Here is a 21386-nt window from a genome sequence, read left to right on the forward strand (position 1 = left end):
CCGAGGGCACGAATGAAACACCTACTTCCCCATGCGGCCACGGAGGGCGCCCCCCCGCTCTGGGTTTGGTGCACAAGCAGCTGAAGGAAGCCCCCGGCCTCAGAATTCCCCCCTCTCCTTGCATGGGCAGCCTATGCCCCCACCCATCCCCAAAAGATATGCGGGAGAAGAGGAGGCGGGCAAGAGCAAAGCGAGGCCCAGCCCCTGGCTTCCTGCTGGGATCCAATTGGGTTTGGGAGAGAGGTGGGGTGTAGGACTGGACGCCCCCCTCCCCGTGTTCTGTTCCCCTACGCTGGCCCCCACCTTGGTTGGGGAACAACCCATTGGGATGCCCCTCCTGAGCCTTGGCTAGACCAGAGGGCAGCCTGTCTGGACAGTGCCCCACTGCTCCAGGCGGGTTGGCAACGCTGGGCAAAGCCCAAACTATGGGGTGGGGCTGGCAGCCATCCTCTCCTTCTAAGAGCCCTGCTCTCTTTTAATGTGGTGTCCATGCTGGCTGGATGCCCACCCCTGGCTTGGTCCAATACCCCTGCTGTTTCACTGCAGCCCTGGAGAGCCCTTCCCCTCCCATGGACCCAGTTGGGGGCCATCAGAGATGTGCCCATTCCACCCCACCCCCCGCAAGAGCCCGGCTCACTCACTGCACATACCAGGAAAATGCCCAGCTTTCTGCTCCCAGCACACTGCAAACCTGTCCCTCACAGGAACTGCTCCCTGCACTTTGGGGGGGCTGGCGCCAGCTGGGAGAGCAAAGGGGGCCAGGGAGTCCGTGCTGTGGTGCAGAATGCAGAGGCCTGCCCTCCCCCTGAGCCATGCTGCCTGCCTTGGTGATTCCCCCCTCCCTCCAGCACCGGGCCCTGGTCTATAAGCCCACCACCATGGTGCAGGCACCAAGCCAAGTTGGCCACAGGCTGGCTCCCAGCAGCCTTCTATGTAGGACGCACCTGATTCCCGTTTGTCCCTGGCACAGGCGCCAGCCAGGTAGCCTGCCCTCCTTGCTCCTAGCCGGGCCAGGACTTTGTAAACAGCCCCAAACCTAACCGGGCTTGCAGAGGCTGGACCCACGGCAGCCCCCTGCAACCTCCACCCTGTGCGGGCCAAGGTGTGGCTGCCGTCCCATGGGCGCATGGCTGGCTCCTCTCTGAGCTGGGGCAGGGTGGCTCTACAGAGCCGTGACACCGTTCTCTGCTCCAGCACTGCACCCACAGCTCCCCGCCAGCCACCCGCCTGCCCTGCAACTCCATCCGCTGCCGTGGGGGGCAGCCAGCACACACAGCCCATCGCACGCCACCGGCTGTGACCGAGGAGCCCCAGCTCAATGCCCACCGTGGGTATAATGCCCGGGCTCTTAGCGCTGGCTGCGGGGGGAGGGCAGGACATCAGCTCCTGCTCTGCATTTCACCCTCCCCCAGTGCCATCGTGCAGGGCCACCCCAGGCTGAGTCTCACCCATGCGAGCCCCTTGGGTGGCACCTCGGGGGGAGGATGTGAGTATCATGGGGCAACGGGGCACGCGAATGCAGCGGGGGAGGAGGGCAGCATGGAGCCGTGTGAAAAACACCAGGGATCCAGTGACTGCAATTCCTCATGCTCCTCTCACCTGCGCCTGCCGCCCCTGCCCGCCTGCGCCCTGCCACCATCCGCCCAGCCAGCAGCTCAGCTGCTGTTGTCATGGCCCCCTCCCTCGCACTGTTCCCCCCGCCCTGGGCCGGGGTCCTGTCCTGGCAGTGTTTAGCACTGGGCCCCTCCCGGCTGTCAGCTCCACTGTGGGGTGTGTGCACCCGCCCGGGCTAGAGGTGGCACCTCCCCGCCCCAGATGGGGGGAGCAAGCTGCCTGGGTCTGACCCTAGGGCACAGGCTGGCAGTTGGTGCCCGGCGCATACAGCCCAGGCATCGGCGGGCTGCCGAGCGGAGGGATACACAAAGGAGTCCCAGGAACGGGCAGGTCTGGCCTTCCCATGAGGCAAACTGAGGCATAGGGGGGAGGGATAGCTCAGTGGTTTGAGTGTTGGCCTGCTAAACCCAGGGTTGTGAGTTCAATCCTTGAGGAGGCCATTTAGGGATCTGGGGCAAAATCAGTATTTGGTCCTGCTAGTGAAGGCAGGGGGCTGGACTCGATCTTTCGAGGTCCCTTCCAGCTCTATGAGATAGGTAGATCTCCATATATTAGCTGCCTGCTGTGCCAGGCTGTGGGGGGCGCCACTAGGACCCAGAGTGTAGAAAATTGTGTCTGCTGATGATGCATATGTATTCTCTCTGCTCTAGATGCACAGAGATGGTATGGTGGAGTGCTGTGCTGGAGGAAGGAGGGCACAAAAGACATAACAGGCAGGCAGGAGAAAAGGTGAGAGGGAATAACAGAAAGCAGCAGGAGCTGCAGGGAGAGAGAGAGGAGGAGCCTCTTATGTACCTCTCTAGCACCCCCAGGAGCCTGGACTGATTAACACCAGCTTCTCAGGGAGCTTCCTGGTTCCTGCTGCTTCCCTGAACCCACTTGTGGAGAACAGGCAGTCAACTGACATAGTAGCAGCCAGTTAGGCCCTTAAGACGCTGATATCTTCCCTCACTCAGGCCCTGCTACCAGGCTGCTTATTTGTCCCCTTCAATTGAGTGTTGAGAGCCATTGTAGCTGGCACAGAACAGCAGTCATGAGTGAAAGAAGAAAACGCCCCTCTGGGGCAGCATTCAGAAAAAGAAAGAAAGCAAGCAAAGGAAGCTTTTCTATCTAAGCAGGAAGGAGCTCTGCTGAGATACATAGACACAAATGTTCACAGTGAGCCTTCCAGCCCCAGTGACGATGTGAGTGGTGAGGAGATGCCTGATCTTCCAGTTAGTCAGAGTGCAGGTGATCCTGGCAGCTACTGTCTGCAGCATCCATATCTCCATCTCAAATGGGTGTAACCATGCACATTCCTGAAGAAAAGTGTAGATCAGAGAAGTGGCATGGAGACGCAAGAAACAGCTGCTGCTGAGTTTAGTTCCTTAAGTCTAGATGATCCAGGACTGTGGACCCACTTGAGCAATAGCCTGAGGGACTTCCTTGTACTGCATGGGCCACAGCAAGTGAAAAACGTCATGTTCCCCAAAGACAATGAAAATAGAAGTTTTCATCCAACACCTTACTGGCGTGAAATCCCCAATGGTGACAAAGTGGAGAGGCCGTGGCTTACGTACTCAAAAACCCAGAATGCTGCATACTGTTTTTGTTGCAAACTCTTCCAGTCTAATGTTCCAGCCACATTGGGTTCTACAGGAACAAAGGACCGGAAAAATCTGGCTGGAAATCTGACATGCCATGAGAAGGCAGCAAATCACCAGAGAGCATTCCATAGGTGGAAAGAGCTTGAGATGAGACTAAGGTTAAAGGCCACCATAGATGATCAGCATCAAGAGAAGATTGCATCAGAGTCTCTTTACTGGCAAAATGTTCTGAAAAGGCTCATTGCCATTGTGAGAATGCTTGCTACCCAAAACCTAGCAATGCGTGACACTTCAGATCAGCGGTATGCACCAAACAATGGAAACTTCCTTAAAATTGTGGAGTTGATGGCTGAGTTTGATGCTGTACTCCAGGAGCATCTAAGAAGAGTCACCACCCAAGAAATGTACACACACCACTACCTTGGAAAAACAATTCAAAATGAGATCATATAGTTACTGGCAACAAAAGTCAAACAGAAGATTGTGGCAGATCTGAAGTCAGCAAGATATTACTCTGTTATTCTGGACTGCACACCTGACATCAGCCATACGGAACAAATGACTTTAATGGTGCGTTTTGTAACAACTACAGAACCTAGTGAAAATGTCCCTGCAATGGTGACTGTTGGAGCATTTTCTAGAATTTATTGACATTGATGATACTACAGGAGCTGGTATGACAAATGTGCTTCTTAAAAAGCTGGAAGATACAGGAATTGCAATAGCTGACATGAGAGATCAGGGCTGCGATAATGATGCCAACATGAGAGGAAAGAACAGAGGAGTGCAGACATGGATCTGAGAGTTAAACCCTCGAGCTTTTTTTGTCCCATGCAGTTCTCATTCATTGAACTTGGTGATCAGTGATGCAGCATCAGCTTCTAGTGAGGCTGCTGAATTTTTTAATGTAATTCAAAGCATCTGTGTATTTTTCTCTGCATCAACTCATCGATGGCAAATTTTGAAGCAACATCTGGGAACATCCTCTCTGACACTGAAACCACTGAGTGCCACACGATAGGAAAGTTGAGTGGAGGCGATAAAGCCTATCAAACACCAAATTGGGAAGATAGATGATGACATAGTTGCCATTATGGAGGATAATGCTATGACAGGAACTGTTCGCAGGAGAACAGTGGCAGAGGGAAATGGAATCACCAGAAACATACATAACTTCAAATTTCTGTGTGGCTTAGTGTTGTGGCATGACATACTGTTTGAAATAAATGTTGTAAGCAAGAGACTCCAAGGTGTTGACCTTGATATATCTGGAGCAATGGAACAACTGGACAAAGCAAAGTCATACCTACAGTCTTACCGGTCAGATGAGGGATTTCAAAACGTTCTGAAGAGTGCACAGAAGTTGGCAGAGGAACTTCACACTGAAGCTATTTTCCCACCCATTCAAGAATACAAGAGTCACCGAAGAAGAAGACATTTTGATTACGAGGCATGGGATAATCCCATAAGAGACCCCAAACAACAATTCCAAGTTGAATTCTTTAACCAGGTGCTAGATTGTGCAATACAGTCAGTTGAAGAACGATGCATGCAGCTCAAGGAACACAGCGGTATATTTGGGATGTTGTATGATATTCCAAAACTCCTCACTATACCCGAAGAAGACCTACACCAGCACTGCAGGGCACTAGAGACAGTGTTGACACATGATGACATGCGCGATATTGATGCGAGTGATTTAGGTGATGAACTGAAAGCCCTTTCAAGATACATTTCAGCAGGATCAACTCCAAATGCTGTTTTGTAATATATGTGCACAAATAAGATGACCACCCTCTTTCCAAATGCTTTTGCTGTTCTGCGCATACTTCTAATGCTTCCTGTAACAGTTGCCAGTGGAGAACGCAGCTTCTCCCAGCTGAAGTTAATAAAAACACATCTACGCTCCACAATGACACAGGAGAGGCTGGTCGGCCTTGCAAACATCTCAATAGAGCAGGAGCTGGCCCAGACTTTGGACCTTCAGGAAGCAGTTCAAATCTTGGCAACCAAGAAGGCACGGAAAGCACCACTTTGATTATTCAAACAGATAAAAACGCCAGTGTTTACTATGCAGACAAAAAAAGTTACATTTGCTGTTCAGGGGTTTGAAAGTTAAATGTTACTTAAAATTTTTGAACAAGGCATTTAAAGTTATTAGTTCTCCTTTCTTGCGGTAGGTAGCAGAGCAGGACCATGAGAGGAGTAGAACAGGAAGGAGGCAGAATTGAGACCTTTCAAAGTTTTGGCTCAAGCGAGGGGGCATGGGGGCGTCATTTGAGCTCCCTGCCTCAGGTGCCAAAATGTTGTGGGCCGGCCCTGGGAATGGGTTTCAAATGTAGGATTTTTGTTTTGTTTTTTGTTTTGCAAAACCTGGGCCAGGCCCAAGCTCTGGGTTTTGTGTCACACACCATGGTACCGTAATACTCCTAATAATGGGCAGCACCTGGCACCACGGCATTCTGGGCCATGCTGGAGAGGCCTTCCTAGCACTACCATAATACACCTAATAATGTACCGTGCATAACACCATGGGGTCCTGGGCCATGCCAGGGGCTCCTAGGCACTGCTGTAATACACCTAATAACAGTGCCTGGTACCATGATACCGTAATTCACCTAATAATAGCCCACACACAACACCATTGGGTCCTAGGTCATGCCAGAGGGGCCCCTCACCCCTTCCTACCACTACCGTAATACACCTAATAATGGACCATACATAATACTATAGGGTCCTGGGCCACACCAGGGGCTCCTAGTCACTACCGTAATACATTTAATAATGTACAGCACCTGACACCATGCAGTCCTGGGCCATGCCAGGGGTCCCTAGGGACTACCATAAAACACCTAATAATGTACAGCGCACAACACCATGGGGTTCTGGGCCATGCCAGGAGCTCTTAGGCACTACTGTAATGCACCTAATAATGGACAGTGCCTGGTACCATGATATCGTAATACACCTAATAATGGACCGTGCATAACACCATGGGGTCCTGGGCCATGCCAGAGGGGCCTCTCTCCCCTTCCTACCACTACCATAATACACCTAATAATGGAGCATGCATAATGCCATGGGGTCCTGGGCCACACCAGGGGCTCCTAGGCATTACCGTAATACACATAATAATGAACAGCACCTGGCACCAGGCAGTCCTGGGCCATGCCAGGGGTCCCTAGGTAGTACCATAAAACACCTAATAATGTACAGTGCACAACGCCATGGGGGGTTGGTTCATGTCCCCCACTCTATGCCCGTTCTGTGGAGAGCTGAGGCTGTGTCTGAGGCAGGTCCCACCTTCAGTGCCGGCACGCAGACCCCTGCTGTGTCAGCCAAGCTGGCGGCAGGTTCACCCACCCAGCATCATCCACAGCCTGAAAACCCAACCTTGTGTGGACGGCTTTCCAGGCTGCTGAGCTGCTGTGGCGTCAGCTCAGCAGCCTGGAAAGCTGCTGGGGCTGCCTGGGGCCAGCGGTGAGGTTAGCCCTGTGGGTAGGTCCTTCCATAGCCGTGGGCCCGGCCAGTGATGACGGGGCCTGTCCAGTGAGTGCAGCCGGGACCCCAGGAGAATCTCTGCTCCTGCCTGTGGAGCCCAGCGCAGCGCCAGAGCTGGGACTGGAGGGGCGGCTTCACCCAGGGCCGTTGCTCATGGACGGAGCCAGGCAGGCCCACGACCCAAACCCCATGGTCCTCACGAGGGGCTCGTGCTGCATTCGAGTCCCACCCCAAGCAGGTGACGGCTCAGTCACTGGCAGGGCTCACTGCTGTGTAGCTCCCGCCTTCCTCCATCGGCCTCACACCGGCGGCTGGTCCTTTCTGCGATCCGTCAGCTCGGCGGGGAGAGGAGACGGTGGTGTCCAGCTGACAGCTCCGCTCTAGCCCAGCGGAGTCACGGGCTCTCTGCTCTGTGCCGGGCAGGCCGGCCGACTGGCGGAGCAGACTGGCCCCGTCTGCCCATCCCAAGAGGAGACGAGAAGGTGCCGCATGACGAGCCCTTCACCTGCATTAGGCCCCGTCCAACACACCCGGGAGCCCATTGAGAGTCTCTGAGCAGCTGGTGCCTCCTGTCACGACCGCTCAGCGCCAGCGACCAACAGCCTGGGGAGTTTCTACTCGCCTTTGTCCTTCGCCGGTCGGACCCCAGAGCCTGGCTGATGTCCAGCAGGCGCCGGTTGCTCCCCACATTGGCAGTGTGCGGTGTGGGGAAGGGACAAGCGGAGCGGCCAGGGAGGTTGCTGTGAAACTCAGCAATTCCTCCAGGGACGAGTTTGGGGGAAGGGAATTCTCTTCATGGCGTTGGGCGGGTCAGCCAGGCGCAGACCCAGTTCGCTCACCCCGCCAGCTGCTGGGACGGCATCGAACTTGACAACCGGCCTGGAGTGGGTCAAACGGTGGCCAGGTACGTGCCGCTCGTCGAAGGCACAGGCAAGTTTCCCCAGCGATGAGAAGGGTCGAAGCGGCCCCTTCAGGATCTACTTGTGGTCGGGTTGTCCAGAAGGTGGGTTCTTGGCCGGCAGCCCTGTGCCTCGCGGGCTCTCTCCCAGACAAGGGGCAGTCTTGGTGCTTGGAGATGCTGTTCTTAAACCCAGGCCGCCTGGCAGTCTTTGTCCGTGGGGAGAGACCCCAGGAGAACCCAGGTCATGGTAAGGACACCGAGACTAACAACTCTGCTCACACCGAAACACGACAAACCGCAGCATGGAGATCAGCGCGGCCCGGAGCACGCGACCCCGGCCGCGCGGCGGTGAGACGGGAGTGACCCCCCACCAGACCCTCACTTCCGGCCCCTGCTCGCATGCAATCGCTGAGCTCGAACGCAGGCTGCACCGCACAGAGGAAAGGGCGGCTGTGGCCGCTGGCTGGGAGGCGGGGGAAAGAGAGGTCGGGGGGGGGGGTTAGTTGGGGATGTGGTGCAGTTAGTTTCTCTAGCTGTTGCTCAGCCCCCAGAACCCCCTCCCAATAACAAAGGGAGGCCGAGCGTTACCGCTCTTGGTGAGCGCGGGCCCTACCGGCCAGCCCCACACCCGCCCCACATTAACACAGCGCCCGTCCCATCCCCCATGCTCTGCCCCCGATATAAACGAGAACGCCCAGATTGGCTTGCCACAATACGCAGACCACCCCCCTGCACCCCATCCCCGTGGGTCATGTGCCATCTTATACTCCACCCCTGTGAGGCCCACGCCCCAGCCCCACAGGGCACATGCCCCCATGCCCATCCTGTGCCGGATTCTCCCACCTGTTGTTGCCTGGTTACTTTCACGCCAAGTGGGCTTTGCCCCTTCCCAGGGCAGTTCTCCGCACTCTGCACGTCATGGCCAGTCACCCGGCCCCACAGTGTCCCTCACCTTCCACCGGGCAGACTCCCGCATGCTGGTGTCCAGCCAGGGTGTGAGCCCCACCCAGCCACGCCCGGGGCCCTCGGCTAGAGAGAGGCCATGGGCAAAGCCGGCAGTGCTGGCACCATGGAGCTGGGGTGTCGTCACCCGTTTGCTCCTCTAGCGCCTCCAGCTGCCCGGTGAGCAAACCAACCAACTCTCCTGCCCCTGACTGTCCGTCACACCCACCTGCCCCGTGCCCTTGCTGCCCCCCGTCCTTCCCCTACTGCTCCACCCCCACTGCCCCACCATCAATCGCACCCCTCCTGCCCCGGCCCCTGCCTCACCCTGACCTACTCCTGCCCCACCTGCCGAGTGTGTCCTGGCCTCTTGACACTGCCCTGCCAGGGCACATGTCCAGCCCCGTCCCACAGCTAGCGGCCCAGCTGGGATCCAGACTGAGCCCCCTGCCCAAGACCTCGGTGGTGCCAGGGTCTTCCCCAACCGCCATTTTAACTGGCCTGTGGCGCGCGCCCCACATGGGTACACCCCCTGGCACTCCCACAGCCCACGGGCACAGCCAGCCATGGCAGCAAACGGGACAAGGCCGGGCTCACCAACATGCCGAGGGGCTGTAAGCCCGGCCGGCTCCACAGAGCAGAGCTCAGGCGCTGACAAGGGGGCGAGCCCACTGCTGGCCCCTTGAACACCCCAGACCAAGCCTTCACCCCTACCTGTGACTCAGCCCAGACTGTCCAGCCAACCCCTCTCTGGGAGAGGGGCCAATCCAACACCCCGGGGGGGGCAGCAATGGCAAGGGGCTGAGCTGGGATGGGGGGCACCTGCTCATTGAACATGGCCGGGGCGAGGAGGAGGGGACCCTACCCAGCCAGGAGCCCACGCCCCTGGCAGATGCAGCAGGCACTTGGAAGGGCGGCTTGGCCCCTCGCTCTTGAGGGAATCCAGCCCTGCGGTGGTACTGACATCCCTCAGAGCCCGGTGGCTGCAGCTCTGCTCACACCTTCGAGCTGGAGACAGGACTAGAGAAACCCCCGTTCGCTTTCCTCTCCCCTACGGGGAATCCGATAGAGTGCTGGGTGGCGGTGGGCTTCGCTGGAGACCACCGCTCCCCTGGGACTGGGTTGCTGGAGATTGACCCTGCCACACTCAGCTCTCCACTTAGGGCTTCCCTGCCCATCCCTCTGGAAATTCAGGGTCCAGCACTAGCCGAGAGGCCTTGGTGTGTCACCCCCGCGCCAGGCCTCCAAGCTCCGCCACCCCGGGACCGTCCCTGAGCGGATCCGGGAACAGCCGCACCCTTGGCGAGGGGGTCTGGGGTGTGGGTGCATCTCACAAGCTCTAGGCCTGGCAAGAATTCAGCATATCTCCACGACACTCCCTTCTCCCCCCCGATCGGCGGTGTGTGGGGCAACCCAGCCGTTGGCTAGCCGGGGACGGGGTGGGGATCCAGGCCCAGCAAAGCCACGGCTCCAGCGACCAAACCCACCAAAGAAGAAACGAACGAGGCGTCCAAAGAATAGTAATGTCATCGTCATCAGAACAATCCACAAGCACAACTAGAAGGGGAAGATCCGGGGAAGCCCGAGCGCTCGGGAGCAGAGTCCGCTGTCGAGGAACGGTTCGAAAAACAGGTCACAGATGTCCAAGCGCAAACACAACCACGGGACACGACCACGGGGAAGGTCCATGCTTCGACAGAGAATGCAAGTCGTCTCGGCGGAGCGCTGCTCAGTGCGGGGGCAGGCAGCGTGGGGGGCGGGCGGCGCGGGGCTTTGGAAGGAAGGTTTGTATCAGAGTCGGAACAGTTTCATCGCAACACCTGCTCACCTGGCTGGACGGACACGGGGGGGCAGGGAGGGGGACGGCTGGGTCTGGAGAGGTCACGGCCGGGCTGGGCTCGGGGTGGGGTTGGGTTTTTTTTTGTTGTTGTTGGTTTTTTTGTTGTTGTTGGTATTTTTCTGCAAACACAGGCACTGGAAACGGGCAGGGGGAGGGGGGACACGTGCATGCGGGCGCGTGCTTGGCACCGCTGCTCCCGGCTAGCGGCTCAGCTCAAATCACCATCTCCTTCGGGATGAAACCAAAACAGCCAGCGGTAGCTCTGCAAGACACAAACACACACATGCCGTGGGCCGGGCCCGCGCCGGGACAGCCACCGGTGGAGACGCGGCAGGAGGCCACAGGAGTTCAGCCACACCGGCCCTTCTGGCCGCAGAGCTGCGTCTACACCAGGGTTTTGCTGGCATAGCAGGAGGGGCGTTTGGTCACTCTCCTAGCTAGGAGAGCTTCGTAGCGTAGACCGGGCCTGTGACCGGCTGCTCCTGCTGGGGGCTTCCACCAGAACCAGACCTGCTGACCCACCCCGTCGAAGGTCCCTCCTCATGGGCACAGCCCTGTACGCAGAGGGATCCCTGCCAGCCTGAAGCAGGGCTGGGTCAGCAGGGGCTGGTTCTGGTCTCACGTTCCCCGGAGCAGCACTATCGGCGGGGTGTGTGTGTTAAACACGGGTTAGGTTGGGGGGGCTCTGGTTCTGATCCCACCTTCTCCAGAGCAGCACTGCGGAGAGGGGAGGCCGGGTTGGGTCAGGGAGGTTCTGGTTCTGGTCTCACCAGCCCTGGATCAGCCCCGGTGGGGGAGGGGGTGGGGGCCGTTCGGGCTCTGGTCTCACCTTCACTGCAGCGGTGCCACGGGCGCCCCCGAGCAGTGGAAGTGGACGTTCTGCCACTTGCCGTCGCGGCGGTGCCAGACGCGGGTCTCCTCGGACTGGCTGGTGCGGGGACGGCCCTGCCCGTCGATGTACTGCGTCAGGCGGATGTAGGCGATGCAGGCGGCGTCCTCCCCGATCACGTGCACATGGGGGTTCAGGATGGTCGTGTGGATGGGCTTGTTGTTTTTGGATAACACTGGGGAGGCAGAGAGCCGCTGTGAGCCGGGGGCGGCCTGCAGCCCAGAGCCAGGGGGATGGGCCCAAGGGACCAGTAGTGAGCCCGGGGCACGCGGCAACAGCCTGGGAGACGGTCTTGCAGGGAGGGGGCAGGTCTTGGGGGCAGGGCTGTGGTGAGGCCCATTGGGTCAGAGCCAGGGGGTGAGGGGTCTTGGATACGTCTTGCTCTGAGCATCAAATCAAGGGCCAGGGCCCAGCCAGAAGGACCCTAGGTGCTGAGCTGGGTTGGGCCGGCAGGACCCCTGGGCGCCAAGCCAGGCCGGCCAGCAGGACCTCTGAGCGCCAAGCTGGGCCAGATGGCAGGGCCCCAAGTCCTGTGCTGTGCCGGCCAATACGACCATTGGGCACCGCGCTGGGCCGACTGCCAGGAACTCCAGGCACTGAGCCAAGTCCGGCCAGCAGGATCGCCAGAACCCTGCGCTGGGCTGGCCAATAGGACCCCCGGGCACTGAGCAGGGTCAGTGTGAGCCTGTAGTCCGAGCTGGGCCGGCTGGCAGGACCCCTGGGTGCCCAGCCAGGCCAGTCTTTGGGGTGCCCAGCCCCGCCTTGGCAGCAGGAGCCCTCACTCACAGTTTTCGAAATAGAATCTGTGGAAGTCCATCCCCTCGACCAGGTTGCCCAGGGCTTCGGGTTCGAATGACGTCAGGCCTGGGTCGCAGATCTTCCTAGAAGGGAAGAGCAGGGCGATGAGCGACAAGGCAGGGCGCTTGGCAGCGCCCCAGCCCCACCCAGAGAGAACCCACTGCCCCACGGCCTGCACCGCCAGCCGCCTCCGCCAAGACCCCCATGCCAGCCTGGCAGGAGGCTGCCTCGGTGCCCGTCTCCCCACTCAGCGGGCAGGGCCCCTCTGCCCCTGCCTGGGTTTGGGTTCCCCGAGGGCCGGCCTTGGCTCGCGGCATGGCATGTGGGGGGGGGGGGGGTGCCCACAGCCAAGGCCGGCCCGTGGGGAACCCAAGCCCAGGCCGCCCGCAGAGCCCCGCGTCCAGCACCGCTCTGCCCTGGGGACTCACGCGTAGGCCTCGAAGTCCCCGTTGTTCACGGCCTCAATCAGCTGCTCGGTGATCTTGATGATTTCCTGCTTGCGGGCTGCAGGGCGGAGAGCGGGGGGTGTCAGCAGGGGGTGGGCACTGGGGGGAGCCCCTGGCCTCCAGGGCCAGACCTGGCAGTTACCCATGGGCGGCCGGGTTCACCACGACCCACAGTTTGCCCAGCCCACGAGCCGCCCCCTTCTGCCCCGGCTGAGGCACTGTGTGTGGGGGGGCACAAATTGGGGAAGCCCGTTCTGGCACTGCCTAGTGGGCACCCCCAGGGCTTCTGCCTCCAGGGCCGACAACCAGGCACCCTGAAAAAACAGTCAGCTCTAGCCCCTTCCTCACACCCTCCAGGCCCAGCCCCATAGCCCTCCCGTGCCCCAGGCCCACAGCTCCCCTGTGCCCCAGATCCACCCAGGTCCAGAAACCTCCCGTGCCCCATTCCCAGCCCAGTAACCCTCTGGTGTCCCTTGCCCAGCCGTGCCCCATAACCCTCCTGCAGCCCGTGCTCCAGGCCTGGGGGGAGGAAGGGGGCCTGGGAGATGCCCAGGTGACCCATTTAGCTCAGTGCCCATGCATTATGCAGCGGAGCCGCGGCTCAGCTCCCTGCCACGGGAGCAGCGCTCGGAAACTTCTGGCCTGCCCTGCGGCATCCATTTCCTGCCCTCTGGCCCCGCGGGGCTGGTGGCCCTGCCCTGCCGTGCTGGTGCAGAGCGGAGCTGAGCCTCTCCAGGGGGCCCGGGTCGGGGTCAGGGCGTCCTGTCCTGCTCCCTGTCACAGCGGGGCGAGCGAGGGGCGATGCAGGCCCCGAGACACTTCAATCCAGTGTGGTGGTGGGGGGTCTAACCCCTCTCTAGCCAGCACCCCCGGCCTCGAAGCTGCTGGGGGCCTGGAGCCTGCCCCAGAGGGGCTCTTCTCGCCAGGCACCCCAGTTCCCCTTTCTCTCGCTGTCTGGCCACGGTCCCTGCTCGCCCACAGAACAGCCCCTGCAAGGCGTGCCGCGGGGGGACCCCCCCTCCCTGCCCAGCACAGCTGGGGGAAGGGCTCCAACGGGGGGGGGGGGGGGGGCGAGTGCCAAGGCAGAGAGTGCCCCACCTGCAGCGGGCAAGGGCCGGGGGCCAGCCCGCCTGCACGGAGGGGTTACACGGTCATGGCCCGTCTCGTCCGGGCTCCTGGTTGCATCAGTGGCCAGCACCAGACGGTTCAGCAGAAGCCAACAGTGGCAGATGGGGGCTAATCCGCCTCCCACATAAGTCTCCCTCCATCCCTGCCTGAGGCTGGTTTTAGCTCCGAAGCACAAGGTTTGCTAGCCCGCCCCAAATGTGCTGCTACTAACGTGGGAGGTTCTTGTTATCCACACAACCGTCCAATCCCTTTGGCCTCACCTGCGTCCAGTGGCAGGGGATTCCACCGGCTAACGGTGTGAAAAAGCATCGCCCTTTATCGGTTCTGAATTTCAGTGTCCCTGAATGGCGCCTTGTTCTTGTGTTTTGAGACAGGAGAACAAACGCTTCCCCTGCTCCAGCTCAGCCATTGTTTTCTATGCTTTTATCCTGTCCTCCCTTATTTGTCGCCAGTCTTTTCAATCGCTCGTCCCAGGAGCGTTAGTCCAGGCCCTTGTTCCTTCCCATTGCGCACTGAGATGGGGGGGCCTGGTCCTGTCCACCGGAGCCAGATGGGGCCACCCCACTGATTTCTAGAATGGCTTGGTAGTCTTTTTTGGCAGTGTTTAAGAAAGCCCCTAGACGCCATACGCCCCGGTGGAGCCAGGCTGCGTGTGAATAGCATCCAGGGGCTGGGGGGCTGCCCAGTGTCTCTGGGAGGGGCTGCGTGGGGAACTGACGGTTATTAGTTACTAGTCATGTTATTGGAGCCCCAGGCCAGGTACCCAGCTCAGGCTGACAACACTGCTGTGGGTAGACCAGGACAGCTCCCCACACGGACACACTGACCCCAGGGCTGGACCCTCAGGCCAGCCGCTGTCTGCGGGCTTCTCCTGGCTCCCTTGGCCGGTGGAATGGGGAAGCTGGCTCCACTGGAGAGGGGCAGGGTGAGCGAGGCCTGGCCCAGCCCCACAGGAACATCCAGCAGGGACTTCACCCTCCCCCTGGGCCAGAGGGACCTTCCCGGGGGCAAGCCCCTCCCCCCTCCTTTGCCCAACAGACTCCCACCCCCAGAGCCTGCACCCATCCTTCTCGCCTGGGTTGGCCGGGCCCTCCATGCGACTGCCCCACTGCTGAATTCCCCAGTCCCTCCTCACTCCCAGCCTATGGGGCTGCCCCCAGAGGCCCAGGACTCTGCTGCTCACTCCCTCCCCCGGACCCAGGTGCTACATGCCGTGCTCTCCTGGCCATCCCCCAGACCCGCTCGCTCTCCATCCCTGCCCCTGCTCTGGCACCGGCCCCTTCCACAGCGTGGGTGCAAGAGCCTTCTCCCCTGCAGCCTCCCTGCATCGCTGCCCTCATTTCCAACAGTACCTTTGTTCCTCCCGCACCCAGCCCCCGCACTACAGCCCCCTCCCACTCTGCGCCGCCTCCGGGCCCAGCTGGACACCAGGGTCCCAGCCCAGGGCCTTGATGCTTCCAAGGGGTCGAGCTCCTGCGGTGTAACCCCAGCTCCTCTCTCTGCTTCACACCACGCAGACGGGAGCCGAACTAGGCCCCCCGAACGGCGCCAGGCTGTGGCCGTATCAGAACATCAGCCCTGCCCTGTGGGAGGGACCTCGCGCCCTGGGCCCCGGGGTGAACAGCTCACACCCTCTTGGGATCAGCCAGCCAGCACCAGTCCTGCCACAACCCCTTCTGTGCCCCGCTCCCCTGCCCCGGGTCTGCCCCCCACCCTGAGTTAGTTCAAATTCCTGCCCCTCCACAATAGTTCCGGCTAATCGGCCTCGGCACCCAGCACAGCCTTCAGGGGAAGGGTCTGTCCCCACCCCAGCCAGCTCCAGAGACTCCCCAAATCCTTCCCCGGTCCCAGCCAAACCAGCCCTTACCTGTGAGCCTGCTGGTCATGCCTGCGCCACACAGTGCTTCTCCCTGCTCAGTTCCCCACCCCTGGCTCGGCAGCTCCCATTCCCCGGGCCTGCCCCTGGCTGCGAGCTGTCAGCCAGCCCTGTAAACCATCCGCGCCGGGACTCCCAGCGCCCGGGACACCTGATGCTCCAGCGCCTGGGCAGGAGCCCAGAGCCCAGCGCTCAGACAACCGTGAACCATCGGCACCTGAACAGAGCAAAACGCCCCTCCCGCCAGCATACGTCTGTGCCAACACCCCTCAGTCCTGACCCGCAGCCCCTGCTAGCACAGCCCTGGGCTCCCCACACAGCTCTGCCGATGCCCCTCACTCCTGACCCACAGCCCCCCCCCCCCCCGCTGTCCCAGTCCTGGGCTCCCCCCCAGCTCTGCCGATGCCCCTCACTCCTGACCCAGCAGCCCTCTCTGATATCCTCGCTCCGCCCCCCCCCCCGACTCTGCCAATGGCCCTCCATGCTGCTGTGCCAGCCCACATGGGCATTGCAGATGGGTTTGGGCTCCGTGCCAGGAGAGCACCCGCTGAGACCCAGCCCCGGGGTGGCTGCCAGGGCAGATTTCAGGGCTAGAGGCAGATCCAAGCTGGGTGACTGAGGCCGAGCCGCAGCCCCTCGTCCCGTTACTTACGCAGGGGAGGCAGAGGGTTCGTGACGGCTGGAGATGGGCAGGGCTGGCTGACAGCAGTGTCCGGGGGCCCGGAGCCCCTCCTCACCGTGTTGAAAAGGTCCGAGAACCTGGCGGCTGGGCCGGGACGGCCGAGAGACGGGTGAGACGATGCATGGAATGGAAAAGTGACACGGGGAGGTGCACAGGGAAGGGTGGGATTCAACTGGCCTGGGACGCATGCCCTCCCCGCTGGAGACCTCGGGCGGGGGTCTCTCCCCAGCACCTTCCTGCTGAGCAGAGGAGCCGAAAAGGGGCGAGCGCTGGTTGTTTTTTTACATTCAAAATCCAGCTCTCCGGAGCGCAGAACACGCAGGCCTGGGAGCGAGGTGCCAGGGAGGGGTTCGGGAAGCGGGGGGCTGGTGAAATCCCCCCACTGTTGTTTATTGCCTTAGTAATGCCCAGGGAGCGCATGTTCTTGGCCCCCCCTTGGTGCCCGACCTGAAGGGATGAGTTTGTTCCAGCCCCAGCTCGTGTTTTAGCTCTGGAGGGCCCCTGTGCTGGACACAAATGGCCCTTCCTTGGTGGGAGATGCGGCCCCGAGACCCCCACATACCCCCCAAAGAGATTCCCCACCGAGTTAGGGACGAGCCTGCTTCTAAAGGCAAAAACCAGCGGGAGAAACCTTGACAAGCAAAACCCACCTGCCCTGCTGGCTGTTGGCACCATGCGGGAAAGGAGCGAGGGGCACCTGCCGTGCCCCCCTCACCCCCTTCTGGGGAGCGCAGCAGCCTGCACTCGGCTTTGCTCCGTGTGCAGGGCTCATGGCGCAGCATTGCCAGGCGGGCGCTGTGGAGCTCAGCTCTGCAGCGGGCATGGGGCGGGCACACTGTTCCCTTTTATCCCAGCGAAGGGTGATCGAGTCCAGCTCCTGGTCTGGGCACCATTGGGCAGCAGTGAAATGGGGCTGGCGGGTGCCTACGTTGGGACCTACCCAGCCCTACCTTGGCGAGGGACTGCGGTGGTCATAACCACCCCGAAAGGGGCCTGGTTCCTTTCAAGCCAAAGGAGACAGAGCATGTCTAGAGGCCTCTGCTTTGGCCAGGAAGAGGGCCAGTGAAGGGTCCCATTGGTAGCCCAATCCCGGCGGGCAGGCGTGACTAGAACCCAGGGCCGTCTGACGAGGGGAGGGTTGCCCAGGCTGAGAGCGGTGGCAAGGCCCGGGGGGGGGGCAAGGTCCCCGGCTGGCTTCCCCGGGACGGCAGGCTCAAGGCTGAGGCGAAGGGGATCTGTACGAGGGGAGTCCTCACAAGCCGTGTCCAGCTCGGCCTCCACCCACAGAGCACAAAACAAACGCCCAGCGCTCAGACCAGGAGCCCCGAAAGAAACTAGCGAAGGGGCAGGTGAGCCGTAGCCCCCACCGCACGCAGCCAGGAGGCGCCCGGCGGGCGACTGCACCGGTCCGCGGTGGCCAGAGAAACTAGTCCACTGCCGAGCCGCAAGCCCCCCTGAGCCCCGCTACTTACGCTGGGGAACAAGAGGGTTCACCACGGCTGGAGATGGGCAGGGCTGGCTCCCGGCAGGCCGCGGCCCCTCAGCGTCCGGGGGCCCGGAGCCCTTCCTCACCGTGCTTAAAATGTCAGAGAACTTGGTGGCTGGGATGGGACAGACGAGAGAAGGATGAGACAGGTGGAATGGAAGCGTGACGGAGAGGAGCGTGGGAAAGAGCCGGGAGCTGCGGCGGGGCCTTCCGCTAGCCAGCATACCCTGCGCTCTGCCTATGACCCTGGGGAATGGGATTGCTCTGTGGTTTAGCGTCAGGGCTGAGAGCCAAGAACGCCTGGCTTCGAACCCCAGCCCTGCAACTGACTCGCTGCGTGGCTTGGGCCAGGCGCAGGGCGGCACTTTGCCATTCTGGGGCTGGTCATGATTAGCCGACCAGCTCCTTTGCTCTCTGTCTGTACTGCGCCTGGCACGGTGGGGTCCTGGGCCGTGCCTGGCGCACGTAGACGTGCCGGTAGTATAAATAGTAATAGTGACCTCTCGTGCACAATGGAACGCTCTGCGTAAGTCTGGAGGCTGGTACTGGGCCGATCAATAGGAGGGAGCGATCCTGGCAAATCCAGCTTATAATTCTGCTGTTTGGAGGGGTGCAAGGCCCTGGAGGGAGGTGGCAGCTCTGCTCCCCTGGGGTTTAGGGGAGAGTTCACGCAGCATCCTAGGGAAAATGCCAGTTGAGTTCAGTCAAGTGCTGTAGGAACGGGCCAAGGGCAGAGACGAAAGGGAAGAGGTCACGCGGAGGAAGCATGGCCAGGGCTTTAGCGCGAGTCTCACAATGGCTGCTCTCTCTCTTGAAGCCCCAGCTCCTGGAGGCAGATGATTACCAAGCAGAGGCTCAGCTTTCCCACCACAAGCAGCACCTTCCTCGCGGTGGTGGTTGTGGAGAAAAGCTTGGCATGTAACCCAAGCCAAGTAACCTAAAGGCTCAGAAACCAGGCGGCAAAGAAACGGAACCCAACCTTCATTGGGTCTTTTTTTTTTTTTTTTTTTAAATCTCAGTCAGGTTTGATGAGGCCGAGCTCCGGATTCTGAGGGCCTGGCTCGTTCTGTTTCATTGTCTCACGCCAGCAGCACTGTAACGTGAGTGTCTCCGGGAGCCAGGCCTTCCAGGAAAACTGCATCCATTGCAAGACTGGCTCTCAAACCACGAGAGGTGGCAGATCCTTCTCTCTAGCTTGGCTCCTGGACACTGGGACCTCCTACCCAGGCCCCAGGGGACAGGCATCTGCATGGCTGCCACAGAGGCCCCAGTCACACTCGCTACTTACGCTGGGGAGGCGGAGGGTTTGTGACAGCTGGAGATGGGCAGGGCTGGCTGGTGGCAGGTTGCAGCTCTTCGGTGTCCGGGGGCCCGGAGCCCCTGCTCACCGTGAATAAAATGTCAGAGAACCTGGCAGCTGGGACAGGACAGACAAAAGAATGGAGAGAAGGATGAATGGAATGGAAAAATGGAATGGAAAAGCAGCAAGACAGGAGGAAAGCAGGGGAGGAGCAGGTGTGGGAGGAGCAGGTGTGGGAGGAGGTCTGTATTGATTTCCAATAGCAGGGCTTCCCCGGAGCTGTCAGGGACAGCGAGCGAGGCCATGGACTTCACGGTGCTAATTTCACTCTAAGGACCCTCGTTATTAATAACAAAACCAACGTGCCGTGGCAAAGCCCCTCGGTGCCACATGGGGGTGACAGGCTCTGCGGAGCTAGCCCAGGTCGTCTCCTTGTGGCAGGAGGCAGGAGAAGGCTGGATTTGTCCTCCAGAACCCACCCCTGCATCCCAGTGTGGGTTAGGGGTGGGGGGCAGGTGACGGTTGGAAAGGAAAGGAACCCGAACACGCTAAATGCAGACCATGCTCCAGTGCTGCCCAGCTGAGCTGGCACAAAGGGAAACCCTGCCCTGGTGCAGGCAGCCCCTATGCCCAGGCACAGGGCTCGGTACCAGCTGCCGGCAGAGTGGAGACTGGAAGGGACGTGGCAGGAGCAGACGAGCGGTGCAGCGATTTTGCACCATTTGCAGAGGCCCAGAGGCCGGGGTGGGATTTAGGGCAGCCATAGCTTGCTCCGGGGTGGAGTGGAGGGGACGTATCTGCTCCTGCAGTCGCTGAACAGAGGGGAGATGCGGGGCAGAGTGGCTGGGTTACTCCCTGCCCTCTAAGTGCCATGTCCTCGGCACGGCTAGCCATTATAATCCCCTCCCTAACCTGGATCCTGAGCGAGGCCTGCCCCGCGTCCGCCCGCACGACAGCTCTCCTGCCTGAGCCTTGGCAATATTCTGCTTCCCGGCTGCGTCCCCGGCGGGCACTGACTGTGGGCACCTGCCGGATGCCCCACACGAGATGGCAAAGCCCCACGAGCTTCCCCCGGGGCCAAGGCAGGGTGGTTCCCCACAGGACGTTTTCTAGCGCTCCGGCCACGAGACCACATGGGATGGGAGAGTGGCTGGACGGGCTCTGTGGGACCCGGACCTGCACCCCAACACACCCCGGACGAGCAGCCCGGGTGACTTCCACAGGGCTCTTGGCTGGGGGTGTGTGACGGAGCAGGGGAGTTACATTGGGGATGGGGAATTGCCCTTGCAGGAAAATCCCTGAGCTGTAACCTGAGCCAGGAGGGGGGTTGGGAGAAGTGACACCTTCTGGCTGGAGACTGGACAAAGGAGAGGTGGAGCTGGGGGGAGGAGAGAGAGCGGCTGGAGGAGTTTTTAGTAGGGTTACCATACGTCCGGTTTTTCCCGGACATGTCTGGCTTTTTGGTAATCAAACCCCTGTCCGGGGGGAATTGCCAAAAAGCCGAACATGTCCGGGAAAAATACCGGCCGGGCACTTCCCCTCCCGGGCTCCAGCTGCTCTGCTCCGGCGGCGCAGGGTCCGGAGGCATGGGGGCTGCCCGAAGCCAGAGCGCTCTGGCAGCTCGGCTCTTAAACAGAGCCGAAGAGTCAGGGGAGGAGCACAGCAGCCGGAGCCCGGGAGGGGAAGTGCCCGGTCGGGGGCGCAGTGTCCGGAGGCATGGGGGCTGCCCGAAGTCCGAGCGCTACCGGTTTCACGGTTTGCCGGGCAGCCTCCAGACCCTGCGCCCCCTGCTGGGCGCTTCCCCTCCCGGGCTCCAGCTGCGCTGGGGAAGCGCCGGCCGGGGGCGCAGAGTCTGGGGGCTGCCCGGCAAACCGTGAAGCCGTTAGCGCTTGGCAGCCCTTTTCGCGTGGCTGGGAGGGAGGAGGGGGAGTTAGGGCGGGGACTTTAGGGAAGGGGAGGGGAATGGGTGGAGTTGGGGTGGGGAAGGGGCGGAGTTGGGGCGCGGCCTGGGGGTGGGAAAGGGGCAGGGCCAGGGCCCCGTGGAGTGTCCTCTTTTTTTATTTTTTAAATATGGTAACCCTAGTTTTTAGTTTCAGTTTGGTGCTGGGTGGTGGAACGCAGGGAACCCCAAGTCTCTGGGGTCTAAGCTCCCTGCCCCCCAAAGAAGGACTTGACTGAGGGGTCCTGGTTGTACCTACAAGCTCTGTTGTAGACTGCGTTCCTATTGTCCAATAAACCTTCCATTTTACTGGCTGGCTGAGAGTCACAGTGAATCCCAGGAAGAGGGGTGTAGGGCCCTGACTCCCCCACTCTCCATGACAGGGGGTGAGGGAACGGATACAGCAGGAGAGGGCGAGCTCCCAGGGACAGGAGGAACACTGGCTTTAACATCGAAGG

General features: G+C 60.6%; 1 protein-coding gene across 15 annotated transcripts in view; it reads right to left on the minus strand.

The window, feature by feature from the left end:
• Positions 1-11215: 11215 nt before the first annotated feature.
• The window catches only part of CAMK2B (calcium/calmodulin dependent protein kinase II beta), a 138791-nt gene continuing 128620 nt past the window's right edge, over positions 11216-21386 (minus strand). For 14 of the 15 annotated variants that reach the window (XM_065397918.1, XM_065397917.1, XM_065397914.1 and 11 more), the window contains 3 exons: positions 12500-12575; positions 12060-12154; positions 11216-11448 (listed from right to left, as the gene is read on the minus strand). In XM_065397918.1, the coding sequence (XP_065253990.1) occupies positions 11216-11448; positions 12060-12154; positions 12500-12575 (404 nt within the window). The remainder of the gene's footprint in view (positions 11449-12059; positions 12155-12499; positions 12576-21386) is intronic. The other variant, XM_065397915.1, reaches the window with a different exon arrangement.

This window comes from Emys orbicularis, chromosome 2 (assembly GCF_028017835.1).
Source record: "Emys orbicularis isolate rEmyOrb1 chromosome 2, rEmyOrb1.hap1, whole genome shotgun sequence".
NCBI classification, from domain to species: domain Eukaryota; kingdom Metazoa; phylum Chordata; order Testudines; family Emydidae; genus Emys; species Emys orbicularis.